General features: G+C 55.6%; 1 protein-coding gene and 1 long non-coding RNA gene across 3 annotated transcripts; both read left to right on the top strand.

The window, feature by feature from the left end:
- The first annotated feature begins 2079 nt into the window (after window positions 1-2079).
- Window positions 2080-4219, top strand: LOC115503812. Its single transcript, XR_003965516.1, has 2 exons — window positions 2080-2529; window positions 2640-4219. It is a non-coding gene; the product is annotated as an uncharacterized LOC115503812 (long non-coding RNA).
- A 3281-nt stretch (window positions 4220-7500) lies between these two features.
- Window positions 7501-13535, top strand: ZNF213 (zinc finger protein 213). 2 transcript variants are annotated; one of them, XM_030300747.1, is made up of 6 exons: window positions 7501-8002; window positions 8887-9393; window positions 10120-10243; window positions 10435-10505; window positions 10720-10843; window positions 11856-13535. In XM_030300747.1, the coding sequence occupies exons 2-6, from the start codon at window positions 8995-8997 to the stop codon at window positions 12584-12586; spliced, it is 1449 nt and encodes a 482-aa protein (XP_030156607.1). In that variant the 5' UTR covers window positions 7501-8002; window positions 8887-8994; the 3' UTR covers window positions 12587-13535. The 2 variants fall into 2 exon arrangements, with proteins under 2 accessions (XP_030156607.1, XP_030156608.1); XM_030300748.1 differs by having other exon boundaries at window positions 7501-7764.
- Window positions 13536-14007: the final 472 nt, after the last annotated feature.

Below are 14007 nucleotides of genomic sequence, written 5' to 3' on the forward strand. Positions count from 1 at the left end.
CTGGGGCCCAGCCGCAATCCAGTGAGGATTCCTCCCTTAACAGGGACCACTGGCCCTCCTGGTGCCTTCAAAGGCTGCCGCCAGCTCCCTCTGCTACTTTTCACCTCCTTGGCCTCTTCGTACATGTCTTTTATAATTTGCCCTATCTGCCTCTGCCTGGGTCTTCTACTCTTGGCCTTCTGGTTTTTGACCTCTGTAGCTTCTGTTTCCCATTCTTTATTTTTTTCCCCCCCGGGGAGGAATGGGCTCAGCCGCTTATTATCCAAGATTTGCAGCTCGGCTCCCAAGATAACATTCACTTCTGTCATCAACTGACCTTGAGGACATCTGCTTGAGGGAGGCTGTTGAGGCTCCACCTGCGTCCATGGATCAAGCTCTAGGGGAGCTTGGACAGGAGACTGGACTGAGGATAGTAATAGCTGCCAGTTAAGCGGCTGCTTGCCAGGTGTGAGACCAAGTGCCGTGTATGTATGTCGCTTCTACACTCCATAACTCTGAGCAGTGGATTCCATCCCAGTTCTGTAGATGAGGAAACTGAGGCTGAGAGAGAAATCCAATAATTTAGCCAACAACCAGTGAGCTGGGAGCTGGGGTTCAGGTCCAGGAATTTTGTTGTGTAAAGAATACTCCTCTTTCCATGCACCCTGACAACTACTGACTGTCTAATGCATGTTACGAGGTAGGGCTGTCTAAAAAGAGTAAGACAGACTGTAAACTTGACCTTCAGGGGTGCTGAACCCAGCTGGAGATGGCAAGTGGGGTGGGAGGTGGGTCATCAGCAGCATGCCAGAAAGCTGCTGACTAGCGGAGGCCCAGGCAGAACTTGGTTGTGTCTGGGAGGTCTCCGTGGGATCTAGGGTTGGGTTGCTACGGGACTGGTTGAGTTAGATGGCTCTTTCTTGAAAAGGCGACAAGGAAAGCGGTTTCCTCCGTTCAGCTTGTCTTCAGGGATCTGGTCACTCAGAAATGGGATTTCTCTGCTTGGCTCAGTGTAAGGGGCAAGGGGGACTTGTACCCATAAAGCAGACTTGCTGCTCCCAGGAACGAGTTTTCTGATGAAAGAGAGAGAGGCAGGAAAGACACTTACTACAACGCTATTGAGAGCGTGGGTCCCTTGGTGCAAGCTTAGCACAGAGTGGGTATTTATTTGCTTCCTGGGGCTTCATGACCAGTGTGCCAGGACTTGAACCACTCAGATCTGTTGAGTGCGCCAGACGCTCATTTAAAGACTTCACTCTGGCCTCTGAGGGACTCCGACGCCACGCTCTCCAGGAGAAACTGTTTCCCCTTTTCATAGCACCATGTAGAGGGTCATGATACCAAGGGCTCCGTGGGTCTCAGTCCACTTCTCCCTAGAGACCCATCCAGAGGCCCACCATTCTGGGACAAAGATGTCGGGAGCATTTTAAGAGTGGAACTTGGCAATTTAGATATTTGACAAGAGCAACTAAGACGGCAGAGGCAGCTGAGCTATCTTGGAAGGGCCTAGAATGTCACGCCGAAGGGTGTTCGTGATTTGGTGGGGGAGAGGCAGCTGGCCAGGCGGGGGGACGCCAGGGAAGGGCCTTCGTGTCTCTGGGTATCCGCTCGGACGTGGCCTGTTTCCTTCTGGCTTCTGCTCACACCTGACCGCCCAGCTGCTCGGTTCGGCTCGGGAGAGCCCCACCTGGGTGCTCACCGTTTACCTGCGCCTGCGCGGTCAAAAGAAGGGCGAGGGCGGAGGCGGGGAATATTCCGTGTGGGCTCCCCACCCGCTTCCTGTGTGGCCCGAAGGCAAGGCCCAGTCCGGTCGAAGGGGCTCAGGGCCCAGCTCGGTCTGGGGGCATTTCTTCCCTTGCTGGGGTGACTCCGCGGGGTAGGGAGGCGGGACGCGTGCGAAGGTCTCGTAAGCGGGACAAGCTCACTGGGCGCCCTCACAGCAAGGAGGATGGGTTCCGGAATGTCCCGCCCCCACCCTTGCCCTTAGCCAATCAGACGTCTGGACGGGGCAAGAGGCGGGCCCCGGTGGACCCGGCCAATCACGACCGTCTCTCTCACCCTTCCGCTCCCCGGGCCGCAAGATTGCCAGGTAATGGCCGGAAATCTCCGCTTTGACAATTTCCCTTTTTTTCTCTGCCACGCGTCGGGCTCAGAAAGGTCCAACGACCGGGTGCTGGATTACCGGCTTCGCCAACCCGCGAGACTTCACAGCCGGCCTGGGCTTACCGAGATGCAAAGCCTCCTGCGGTCCTAGACTGGACGTGGGCAGAGGGCTGAGGGCCTGGGCCAGAGCCACTTCCGGCTTGGCGCCCTCAGTCCTCTCGTCTCGTTGCTGGCTGGAGACTCCGGGACCCCGAACCCAGCAGGCACCTACGACCCCTGCACTGGAGCTCGGTGGCCGCCTGCGGTCCTCCCGCCGGCCGGCGCTCTAGCACCTTCCAAGCCTTGGAGCAGGGCCTGACGGTGCTGCCAGGGAGAGCCGGGCGCGGGGGCGGGAACGGCCTGGAAGGAGAGCTCAGTCCTCTTCCGGGGGGAGCCAGGGAGACTGAGGTGGCTAGTGCGAGGGGTGTGGGGGTGGCTCTGGGTGCTGTGTGGAGGGAGGTAAAGGGCGGGGAAACGTTAAATAGGGGCTTTGCTGCATTCACTCATTCATTTTTCAGATACGGAGTGAATGCGAGTGTTCCACGTTCTTTGCTAAACGTTGAGGAACAAGCGGTGAAAAGGCCAGAAAAGATCTTTGCCCTCTCGGGGTTCCGGTCTAGTGAGGGAGACCGACATGCAGATAAGTGACACAAACATTCATTTCAAGTAGTGACAAGTATCAGAAAGAAAGGAACGGGTGAAACAATATTAGGAACGGATTGTCAGAAAGGGCCTCTTCAAGGAGGGAAGTTTTAAACTGAGACTTGGAAAAGACAAGAAGCCATTTTACTAGGATTTGGGGGCAGAACTTCATGCACAGGAAACAGAATGAATAAAGGCCCGGCCACCAGGAAGAGACTGAAATGACACCTCTCTTGGGAGGGAAGGTAGGAGATGACTGCAGGAGGGGAGGCTAGAAGGTGGCAGTGCCCAGGACTGTGGTCCGAAGTTTCTCCTTGGCGTGTGGCAGAGGGTGGAGAAAGGAGGTTATGAGGATCGTTCACCCTTCCTCCTCTGGCCGTCGTGTGGCACGTGGTCAGACACGATCCCTTGCCTGGGTTGTAAAGACAGCACTCTGTGGCCTGCACCTCTGTCACCTCCTAGAGCACCTGTTTTTCTCTTCTCAACTAACAAAGTTCTGGACTAGTCATGAAGATTAGTACTACAGTCCCCACAGGCCACTGACCAGAACAAGTTTGGCTCAAATCTTAAGGAGAAAATGGAAAAAAGGCCTGGAGGGCCTAAATCCTGCACCCTCTTAAGTACCCCACACTCCTGTGGGCATGCCCAGGTGACAGGTTCCTGGCGATGCTGAACTCCCTGGGACTAAACCACTCTTTACTGAGCACTTCTTGTGTGTTAAAAGTTAGTGCTGGGCTAAGTGGTCTTACATATATATTCTCTTACTTATTTAATCCTTTCACAATCTTAGGAGGTAGTGAATCAGGATTCAGTTCAACTACGAATAACGGATCCAAAAGAGCAGGATCTTAACCAAGATGTAAGTGTATTTCTCACGATAACATGCGCAGGTGGGCTGGAGGTAGTCAGCCTACGTCAGGACAAGTGTGGCGGCCCTAGCCTGCAGAGCCAGCACGGACCCAGGCAGGCCCTCGTCTCACCGTCCCAAAACAAGGAGTCTCATCTCACCGCCAGTAAAGTCTCCTCTCACCATCCCAAAACAAGGAGTAGCATTGAACCATACGTGCTCATGTTTAAATGTTTTTATGTATGTTTTTGAAAGACAGCACGCAAGTGGGGGTGGGGCAGAGAGGGAGGGAGACAGGGTCCGAAGTGGGCTGTGCACCGATAGCAGAGAACCTGATGCCAGGCTCGAAACCACCAGCCGTGAGATCGTGACCTGAACTGGAGGCAGACACTTAACCGTCTGAGGCACCCAGGAGCCCCAGTACATGCTAATTTAAACATTTTTTTATCAAATGGGAATACCATGTACAAATTGCAGATGAAAGGAATGATTTCCTAGAGAAACTTTAAAAACTGTCAAAATTGAGGCAGGAAGACATGGAAATTCTGAATAGCCAGTATCCTATAGGGGAAATAATAAAAATAAATATTTGTATTTGTATCTCTTTAACATTTTTTTTTGGTGTGTGTTTATTTTTGAGAGAGGTGTTTGTGTGCGCGCGCATGCGCGTGAGTGGGGGGCAGAAAGAGAGGGAGACACACAATCTGAAGCAGGCTCTAGGCTCCGAGCTGTCAGCATAGGGCCCGTCGCAGGGCTTCAACTTGAGAGATCGAGACTTTAGCCGAAGTCAGACACTCAGCTGACTGAGCCACCCAGGTGCTCCTTTATCATCTATTTTTAATGAAAAAAAAAAAAAACCTCTTAGTAGGCAATAATGGCTTAAACGCCATATCTATTTCTTTCTCACATCACTGCTTGGGTATAAATCTAGGGCTAGTTTGGTGCGTTCCACAATCGTCAGGAATCCAGACACTTTCCATCTTATTGCTTTGATACCTCTGGGGGTTACTTTCATTGGCATGGCCCGTGCCTTTAGGTCCAAATTTCTGCTAGCAGCTGGGGAAAAGAAAATAGGAAGACATGACCCATCCCTTTCGAACAAGACACATAAAAAATCACGTCTTCTCACATCTCCTTGCCTTCAGTTTAAGTACATGGCCATACTTAGCTGCAGGGGAGGCTGGGAAGGTATACTCCTTATTCTGAACGGCCATGTGCCCATTGAAAAATTGTTTAATTTTTTTCTAACGTTCATTTTTGAGACCGCAACAGATCGTGAGCGGGGGAGGGAAAGAGAGAGAGAGAGAGAGGTAGAATCTGAGGCAGGCTCAGCTCAGAGCCTGACACGGGCTTGAACTCAACAAACCGTGAGATCATGACCTGAACCGAAGCCAGAGGCTTAACCGAGGCCCCCAGGTGCCCCCCAAATTCTTACTATAGAGGGAGAAAGCAGATATTGGGGAACAGCTAGTAGCTTTTCTGCTGCAAATGAGAATAGATGCTCCTTAGTATGAGCATGAATATATATCAGAGACAAACAATGGACAGTTAAAAATCACAAAACTGTTTATTAACCAAGACAATGATGCCTACTGTCTTCAATTTTTTTTTAATTTTTTTAAACGTTTATTTATTTTTGAGACAGAGACAGAGCATGAACGGGGGAGGGTCAGAGAGAGAGGGAGACACAAAATCCGAAACAGGCTCCAGGCTGTCAGCACAGAGCCCAACGCGGGGCTGCAACTCATGGATCGTGAGATCGTGACCTGAGCCGAAGTCGGCCGCTCAACCAACTGAGCCACCCAGGCGCCCCTGTCCTCAATTTTTGACACTGTTTCGAGGGTTCTGGACTAAGACTGAGAAAATGATGAGTATAAATTCCGGAAATGAATATAAATTTTCTGGAAAGAGAATGTTGACTTTTTCATTATTTATAGATTATACTTCCTAGCTAGAAAAATAAACTAAAATTAGAAAGAAGAAGTGCTACTGGGTGATTAATTTCAATGTAATCATATACAAATGACTTGTCATCTGCCAGCAATGCCCGATAATATATATGGTAAGTGTGCCAGTTTTTTGTTTCTCAGCCCCCAACACACACGTTTTGTCACCCGCTGCGATACTACAGCCTGTAGACCTTTCTACTTCGCTAGTCAAATTGATGCTAGTCTTTGCCAATAGAGGGCGATGGAAGAACACTGTAAATCCCAAATCCACACCTAGAAAAGGGGACTTTCAAGTTTTTTTTTCCCCTGGGCAGTTTTCCACGGGGCCAGTAGAGGGAGGGAAGAAAGCAGCAGCAGCAGCAGCCACTTTAGCAGCCTTCACAGAGCAGGCTTGGCATTTGCTCTCCAGCAAATGGTTCAAGCACATAGTGGAAGGTGGGTGTTCGCATAAACGATCTGCACATACGGAAAAATGGAAACATTCTAATTGTCCAAGAGGAAGCGATTTAAAATAAAATATGGAACTTGCATGCTATGGAATACTATGCAGTCTGCAAAAGAGATGCATTTTATTTACATAGGGTGACCTGCAAAGATATCCTTGATGGACTTTTGAGTCAACCTACAATACTTACATAGAATGATTCCGGATCTACAGTACAGGTATCCATAGATGTATAAGAACAGGCTAAAATATTAATGATACTCCCTTCTGAATGGCCTTATTGGGAATATTTTTTCACCTTCAATTATTTTTGCCCTCAGTTATTCAACAAATACTGTGCCAGACACAAATCCAGGTGCTGGGAGTAGGGCAGTGAAAACTCTGACCTCACGGAGCTTATACTCGAGTACTGGGAGACAAATATTACACAAGTCCGTCAGGCAGCGATAAAAGAAAAATAAGGCAGGGCAGAAGCATGGCCGGGGTGCTGTTTACATAGGATTAGGGGAAGTCACTTGGAGGGAGTGACATTGGAGCAGATTGAGGGAGCTAGCCTTGTGGATATAAATAACTTTATAATTTTTCACACTTTATTTTCTTTTCTACACTAAGCATGCAACACTTGCATAATCAAAACAAATCAAAACAAGAGAGCTCTTTATATTTCAGGAAAAGATCTGGAGCCTCAGATCTCCAGGTAGAGGAGTAGAGTGTAGGAGCAGGTACAAATATATGGAAAGAAGAACCCAGCGCTCCCCTCCCCGAGGACCCCGCTGCCCCGCAGACGAAGCTGGCTCCGCGGGGTCAGCGTCCCCGCCTGCCACGTCCCGCTGCACAACCCAGGCTGAAGCTCGGGCGGGGGAGGACAGCGCGGGGGAGAGAATCGCCGCAGGAGGCTCCGCGTCCCTCACGGGACTGCATTTCCCAGGAAGCTCCACGCCTCTCTAGGGGCGGTAAAGACTGAGGCGAGGGCGGGACCCAAGGGGCTGGAAATGAGTCTCCCGGGGCCGAGCTCCAGTTCCTGGGTCGCGCGCGGGCCTTCAGCCTTCCGCCCTCGTCTGACTCAAGGAGGGCGGAAGGAAGAGTTCGTCCTCAGGGGATCCCTTCCGGCGGATCAGGAGCTCTACTCGTGGCTGGGCCAGACGCCGGCTCGGCCCACCAGACCGGGCTTGTCTTTCCCTTCTCGCCCTTAAGTGGCCTTTTAGATTTTCAGAGAAATCTGAAAGCACGAATCTAGACACAGACCTGAGTATGGGGGCATTGGTGGTGAGGCGCAGGGCGCCACCGCCTCCTGATTGGCCAACTTTGGAAATTCTCCCCGTTCATTGGCTATCCATCGGGGAGAAGGCGGACTCAATTGGGCGAACGGCCTCCTGGGGCGTGTAGTTCGAGGGCTTGTTGCGGCGCATGCGCCTTGTTGTTTCCCGGCGAGCCCCGCGCGAACTTCCGGCGCAGGGACCTGGCGGCGGAACTAGGAACGCTGGGCGGTTGTGGGCGGTGTGTATCCCGGGGGCGGGACCCGCGACGCGGGCCGCCGAGCTCCGAGATCCACGTCGGGGCTCCGGGCGGCCGGGGTCGGCGTCCCGAGACGCAGGCCGAAGGGGGCGCGTGCCTCTGGGAAGTGCCGGGGGTGGGGACGCGCCTGTGTCCACTACCCACCCGCTCCCTCTCAGCTGCGCGCAGGCGAGGCCGCCGGGGTCGGAGCGCAGGGCTCCGACCAGGTCCGCCTTCTCGCCCGCCGCGTCCTGCGAGCGACCCTGGTGAGTCCCTGGCCCTCTCCGAGCGCAGCCTTCTCCATGGTCACTGGAGGATGAGGATGGAGCGCGTACCTTTCAGGGGCGTTGCGAGGAGTGTAAGAACAAAGTAAATAAAGTGCTTAGTGTGTAGTAGAGGACTGGAAACGACGTGAATCTCTTACTGGAGCGCATTCGTACCGTGGAATCTCGCAGAGCGGCTAACGAAGAAGCATTGTTAGGTGGAAAAGCAAGTTGCAAAATAGTATGTGCAGTAAGATCTCGTTTATGTAAACACCCCCCCACACACACACACACTTGGTTTTCCCCGTTTCTATAGATACCTTTTCAGTAGATGGACAGGGGAAAGTCTGGGAGGTCATATGTTATGCTGTTGATGGGAGGGCGCAACTGAATTACGGGAGTTTCTCTTTTATGTGTTTCTGTATTGTTTAAATCTCCCTCCCCCCTTTATTTCGATGGTCTGTGTCCCATTTTTTTGTTCAGAGAGCAATTAAGGAAATTTTCAAAATCCATACTTTTCAGGAGTATTGTAAGAGTAGTGATGTAAGGGATAAATTTGTGTCATTCATTCATACGTACCTGCGGATAAATGGCTTAGACAGGTGTCTCTGTGAGCTCTTCGCTGGCACCCAAAGTCCGGGATGTGTTTTGGAATTCGGAAGTTTTCAAATTTGAGAACGATAATACAGTACACATGGTATATCAAGTGACCCCACCAACAAAATTTGCAGCAATAGATAATAATCAAACGTATTAATTACATTTTTTCTCACGGTGTAGGACACCTACAGAAATACACATGGTTCGTACAGCTTGATGAATATTTACAAACTGAATCCATACAAAAATGTTTTTGCTGTAAAACATGTGAACATTTCCATTTAGTGAGATAAATGGAGACTATAAATACGCTCATATCAGTAGGCCAGGGAGTAAAAGCCTGGGAGCTTGGGATTTCAGAGCTGAGGATAAGGAGCTATGGACCTGTTTGGGCAGAAAAAAGAGAGTCACAGGAGCAAGGAGATCAAGGACAGCCGAAAAAAGATTTCAAGGCCAGGAAAGGCCAGGAGCAGGCTGGTGTTTGCTCATGAACTGCCTCCCTCCTCCTTTTTGCTCTTTCCCCAGGAGTCCTCGTCCAGATGCCCACCCGGCTGCCACAGGAGATTCCTCTGGGAGACTGAGGGGCAGGCTCGCAGGCCCAGATTGAGGCCAACCAGTCCTTAGGCCAGGGGAATGGCAGCACCCCCAGAGCCTCAGGATGAGGCTCCTGGGGAGGGAGAAGGGCTGCTGATCGTAAAGGTAGAAGATTCCTCGTGGGAGCAGGACTCCGCCCCGCGAGAAGACAGCAGGGATTCTGAGGCCTGCCGCCAGCGCTTTCGGCATTTTTGCTACAGGGACGTGGGCGGGCCCCACGAGGCCTTCAGCCAGCTCTGGGAGCTGTGCTGCCGCTGGCTGCGGCCCGAGCTGCACACCAAGGAGCAGATCCTGGAGCTGCTGGTGCTGGAGCAGTTCCTGAGCGTGCTGCCCGGAGGCGTCCAGGACTGGGTGCGCGAGCGGTGTCCCGGCAGCGGGGAGGAGGCCGTCGCCTTGGTGGAGGTCCTGCAGAAGCAGCCGGCGAAAGCGTGGCCACAGGTGAGGGGCCCCTCCCACACCCAGGGCCCCTGGATGGCTCCTGGCTGAAGGGAGGTGGCCGTCTCCTCTCTTAGAGGAAGTCCTCCCTGGAAACGAGTCCTCCAGGGGTGGTAGGGATGCGGGGCCAGAGGGAGCCTCCGCAGGAGTACATCATAACAGGTGTTGCGGTTCTGAAAGACACTGTCCAAATGAGTCGTTTAGTTTTGGTGGCTTTGGAGGGCAGCGGCAGGATCAAAGTGGGCGTGTTCCAGGAAGGCAGATGTTAGCTCCACACAGGCTCTGCAAGTGTTCATCCGTGTTCCGCTGTCGGCCGGGCCCTGGGGGTACAGTGATATGTGTCATGACAGCACCAGAGTGGGTGTGAGAAGCTAGCTGTCCGTGTGAACCCTGCTGTCTGGGGGGTGTTCGATTTTGACCCTTGGGGAGGTGCTAATGAGTGGCTGGGGTGTGGGGCCCGCCCTTGGCCTGGAGATCTGCCCCCACATCCCCTTAGTAAGTGGCTCTGTGATTTTGGCTTTTGGGGGCCGTCCTTGCCTCGTGCTTGATCGGGGAGTGCCCTCGGGCACACAGAACATTCTCCTCTGGATTTTCCCGGGACCCATATTGATCTCCTTCCCCACGCCCCTTCCTCCTGAGGGACGTGTCCTGTGTCTCCTTCCCAGGGATTAAGCTCTGTCTCCCCCGTCTGATCTCGGTGCTGATGAGCATGTTGTGGTTCCTGCACAGGAAGTGCCCTCAGAGGAGGTGGAACCCGAGGCCACAGTCCAGGGACCCCCAGCCAAGGGGCTTCCCGTGAAAGTGGGGGCCCGAAGCTGGCCACCTGTACTCTGGGAGCAGCACAGCCATGGCGGTGAGTAAGCTGGTGGGCCACAGGTGGCTGGGCAGGGGCCCGGCTCCTTCCCGCTTGTTGCCTCGAGGGTAGCGGAAAGGTTATTTCTGTTCTAAGGAGCCTGGGAAAGGGTGCTTGTGTGTGCGTGTACGTGTGCGAGATCTGGCCCCTGGCCTGGGCTGGCCTCTCTGAGGGTCTCTTCTTTTCTTCAGCCCAGCTGCCTGCTCTTAAAGAGGGGAGTAGCGGAGAGAACACCGGCACCAGCTTTGCCTCTGATGTCCACGTGAGTTACTAGTCCCTGTGTCCCCCCTGGGGCCCTCTGTGTTGTCACGTCCCTAAAATGAGCCTCGTCTTCTCATCAAGACCTCTTCTATCCATCTCGGTCCTGCCTGGACCTGTCCTCTTCCCCATCCCAGCCCCCATCTTGTCCCCACCCATGGCTTGCCTGGGGAGCCCTGAGTGGCAGTGCCGAGCCAGGTTTTCTCACCTCACTCCAGGGACCTGTGACGTTTGGAGACATTCCCTTCTATTTCTCCCGGGAAGAATGGGGGTCCTTGGACCCTGCTCAGAGGGATCTCTTCTGGGACATAAAGCGGGAAAACTCCCGGAACGTTGCCCTGGGTAAGCAGCGGGTGCAGCCAGGATCCCTGGGGTCCTTGGCTCTTCTGAACTGGAGGCAGCACCCTTCCTAGGGGGTCCAGCGCTGGATGGTTGGCCCAAGCAGGCCACACACTCCTGTATGTCCCGCTGGAATCCTCAGTTTTCCCACACCAGTCTTCGAGCTGGCTCGAAAGTGGGCTTTTCCTGGGTCTTTCCAAGAGCACTGGGTGATTTCTTATTTGTGTTAATGTTCGTTTTTGTTTGCCTGTGAGGGTGTGTTACCATGTGAGGGGTGCTTGCAACGTGCCCACACTGTGCTGAGCTCTCATACGGGCATTTTCCTGTGATTCTCACAGCCTGGTGCGTAGAAGTGTTGTCCCGGCTCCCACACGAGGGATCTGAGACTCAGAGAGGCCAAGGGACTCTGAAGTAGTTGTGAGGTCCCCTCGCCTGCCCCACGAAGAGGTGCTGACAGCGAAAGCAGCTGCCGGGCGTGTGCTAACGCCTGGGCCCCGCCCTTCAGGGGCCACCCTCCTGGGGCCCCTCTCCAAGCTAGAGGCTGTCTGAGCACTGTCTGGGCATCATCTCATTTAATCCACATGACCCCATGGGAAGACGAGGAGCACTCCCTGTTGAACTCTGTTCTCGAGTCAAGGGACAAAAGCTGGTGGGGTGAGAGCAGCCACATAGGCCGAACCCGTGTGGTTCCTCAGTTTCTGGTAAGAAGCCCTGAGAGCTTGGATAATTTGCAAACTACCTAAGTGGATTCGGTTCTAGAGTTTGCAAAGCCAGGGTTCAGACCGTGGCACACCGGGCCCCAGTGCGGACACGGGGGCGGAAAGGTCAGGGGTGTGATCAGGCAGTGTCTCTGCAGGCAGATCAGCCCAGCCGGACTCCTTCCTTGCCTCTGCCTCCGAAGTGTTTCTCTGCGGGCATTTTATCAGGCCCCTATTTTATGGACGAGGAGGCTGAGGCTTGGGTCTCTGTAGCCCAGGGCTTTCTGATCCTGACTCCCGTTTCTGCCTCGCCCCAGCTCTGGTCCCAGAACCCAGTGGAACCGAAGAGGCCGCCCCCTCTCGGCTTGCAGGCTTGGGGCCCGAGAGCCAGAGCGAGCAGTCCCGGCTGGAGGAGGCCGCCACGGCGCTCCAGGGCCAGGCCGGCGGTGGCGGGGGCCGTGGCGGCGACGTGACTGTGTCCTGGAGCCCCGAGGAGGCCGAGACGTGGCGGGGCGAGGCCCGGCCGGGGGCGCCCCTGGGGCGGGCCGCGGGGGCGCGGAGGGGGCGGCCGCCCACGCGCCGGCGGCAGTTCCGGGACCTGGCGGCCGAGAAGCCGCACAGCTGCGGCCAGTGCGGCAAGCGCTTCCGCTGGGGCTCGGACCTGGCGCGCCACCAGCGCACGCACACGGGCGAGAAGCCGCACAAGTGCCAGGAGTGCGAGAAGAGCTTCCGCAGCTCCTCGGACCTGGTGCGCCACCAGGGCGTGCACACGGGCCAGAAGCCCTTCTCGTGCGCCCAGTGCGGCAAGAGCTTCAGCCGCAGCGCCTACCTGGCCGACCACCAGCGCATCCACACCGGCGAGAAGCCCTTCGGCTGCAGTGACTGCGGCAAGAGCTTCTCGCTGCGCTCCTACCTGCTGGACCACCGGCGCGTGCACACGGGCGAGCGGCCCTTCGGCTGCGGCGAGTGCGACAAGAGCTTCAAGCAGCGCGCCCACCTCATCGCCCACCAGAGCCTGCACGCCAAGATGGCCCAGCCCGTGGGCTGAGGGCTGGCGGGGGCCGCGTGGCCCAGCCGGGGACGGGGCGGTGTCTCCCCCCACTCCGGGCTTCTCCACCCGTGGGCGTGGGCGGCCACCATCCCTGCGCCCCTGCTCGGCCCCTGGGCCTGGCCGACACTCCCGGGGAATGGAAATCCCCTGTCTGTCACCTCCTGGCCATTCCCTGTCTTGCCCCTGGGGTTTCTCTTGCCCCTCTGGCTTCCTGAAGCCCCGGCACGTTCCCGGCCCCTGGCCTGGTGGGGGGCGGGGGCGGAAGGCCAGGGTGTCAGGGATGTGTGAGGACATCCGTCGCTGGCGGGGCTCTGGGTCCCCGCCCCCCAGCCTTGCTTGTCCTGTGGCTCATGTTCCTTGCACCCTGCTGGGGCCCTGGGCCTGGCCCTCTGCCCTGCCAAGCTGTGCCTTCCGGTGGGTGCGGAGGACAAGCCTTGACCCACAGGGTGCTGCCAGGCTCTGGGAGGGACAGCCCAGACCTGTGAGGATCTGGGTCCCCGGCGTGGCCGCAGGGGCTTTTGGCCCTACACTCCCTCCCTCGGCCAGGCCCTGACCACTGCCTGTCCGGAGGTGGGGAACTGCCCGCCTCTGCACTTGGCTGACTTGCCCCCAGTGAGTCCCTGAGGGCCACCCCCTGCCAATCTAGTGAGGGTGGTGGTGGCTTCAGGGACAGGAGGCTGACAGTATAGACAAGAACGGGGCCTGTGGAGGCTGGCTGCTCCCCGCTGCTCCCCTCTCCAGAGGTGTGGGCTTTGTAATACTTAACACTAGCACTCTGTCAGCACTTGTCGCTGACTCCTTAAGCACTGCATTCCACAGCGCCACCTGCATTGTCTGCAGATTGGCATTCCCAGGGACAGACCACAGGCTCTCTAAAGGAGCTGGGCCCTGCTGTTCTCAAAAGGGCAGCAGAGGACTTTGAATAAATGTGGAAACTTCCCCCAGACTGTTCTGTTGATTATGTGGTTGCTAGGGGTGGGGGGGACCTGGAACTCCTACTTCTGGGCCTCCTGGCTCGGTTGTCCTGGTGGTACTGGTACTGGGTGGTCACCAGGTGGAGCCACATTCTTGGCTTCCGGGATGGCTGGGTCCCAGATTACAGCCACGAGTGTCCGGACTCTCATCCCTCTTCAGGCAGCGCCTGCCCTGGACCGGGGACAGATGAGGATGGGATAACTGGGGGCACCTGCACCCCCCACTACCCCAGCAGACAGTGGGGGAGCTGAGTGGGTCTTCGCCAGGCCTCGCGGGTGAAATGAAGAAAGGGGCTTAGGCGTGGGGTGTGTGGGGAAGCAGGACTCAAGCCGTCTCAGTGCTCAGATCCCTTAGTGGGAGGGGCCTGCTGGCTCAGAATGGGCCCTGCCTGTTTCCCACCCAGCCCTTGACATCTGACCCTTCCCCTCCCTAGCCTGGAGCCC

Source organism: Lynx canadensis, chromosome E3, assembly GCF_007474595.2.
Source record: "Lynx canadensis isolate LIC74 chromosome E3, mLynCan4.pri.v2, whole genome shotgun sequence".
Lineage (NCBI taxonomy): Eukaryota > Metazoa > Chordata > Mammalia > Carnivora > Felidae > Lynx > Lynx canadensis.

What these genes read in the sequence shown, in the direction of transcription:
- ZNF213 (XM_030300747.1), top strand. Translation starts at nt 8,995, where the DNA reads ATGGCAGCACCCCCAGAGCCTCAGGATGAGGCTCCTGGGGAGGGAGAA. An exon ending in GGAGCAGCACAGCCATGGCG is followed by an intron (nt 10,244 to 10,434) that starts GTGAGTAAGCTG and finishes TCTTTTCTTCAG; the next exon opens with CCCAGCTGCCTGCTCTTAAA. An exon ending in GCTTTGCCTCTGATGTCCAC is followed by an intron (nt 10,506 to 10,719) that starts GTGAGTTACTAG and finishes ACCTCACTCCAG; the next exon opens with GGACCTGTGACGTTTGGAGA.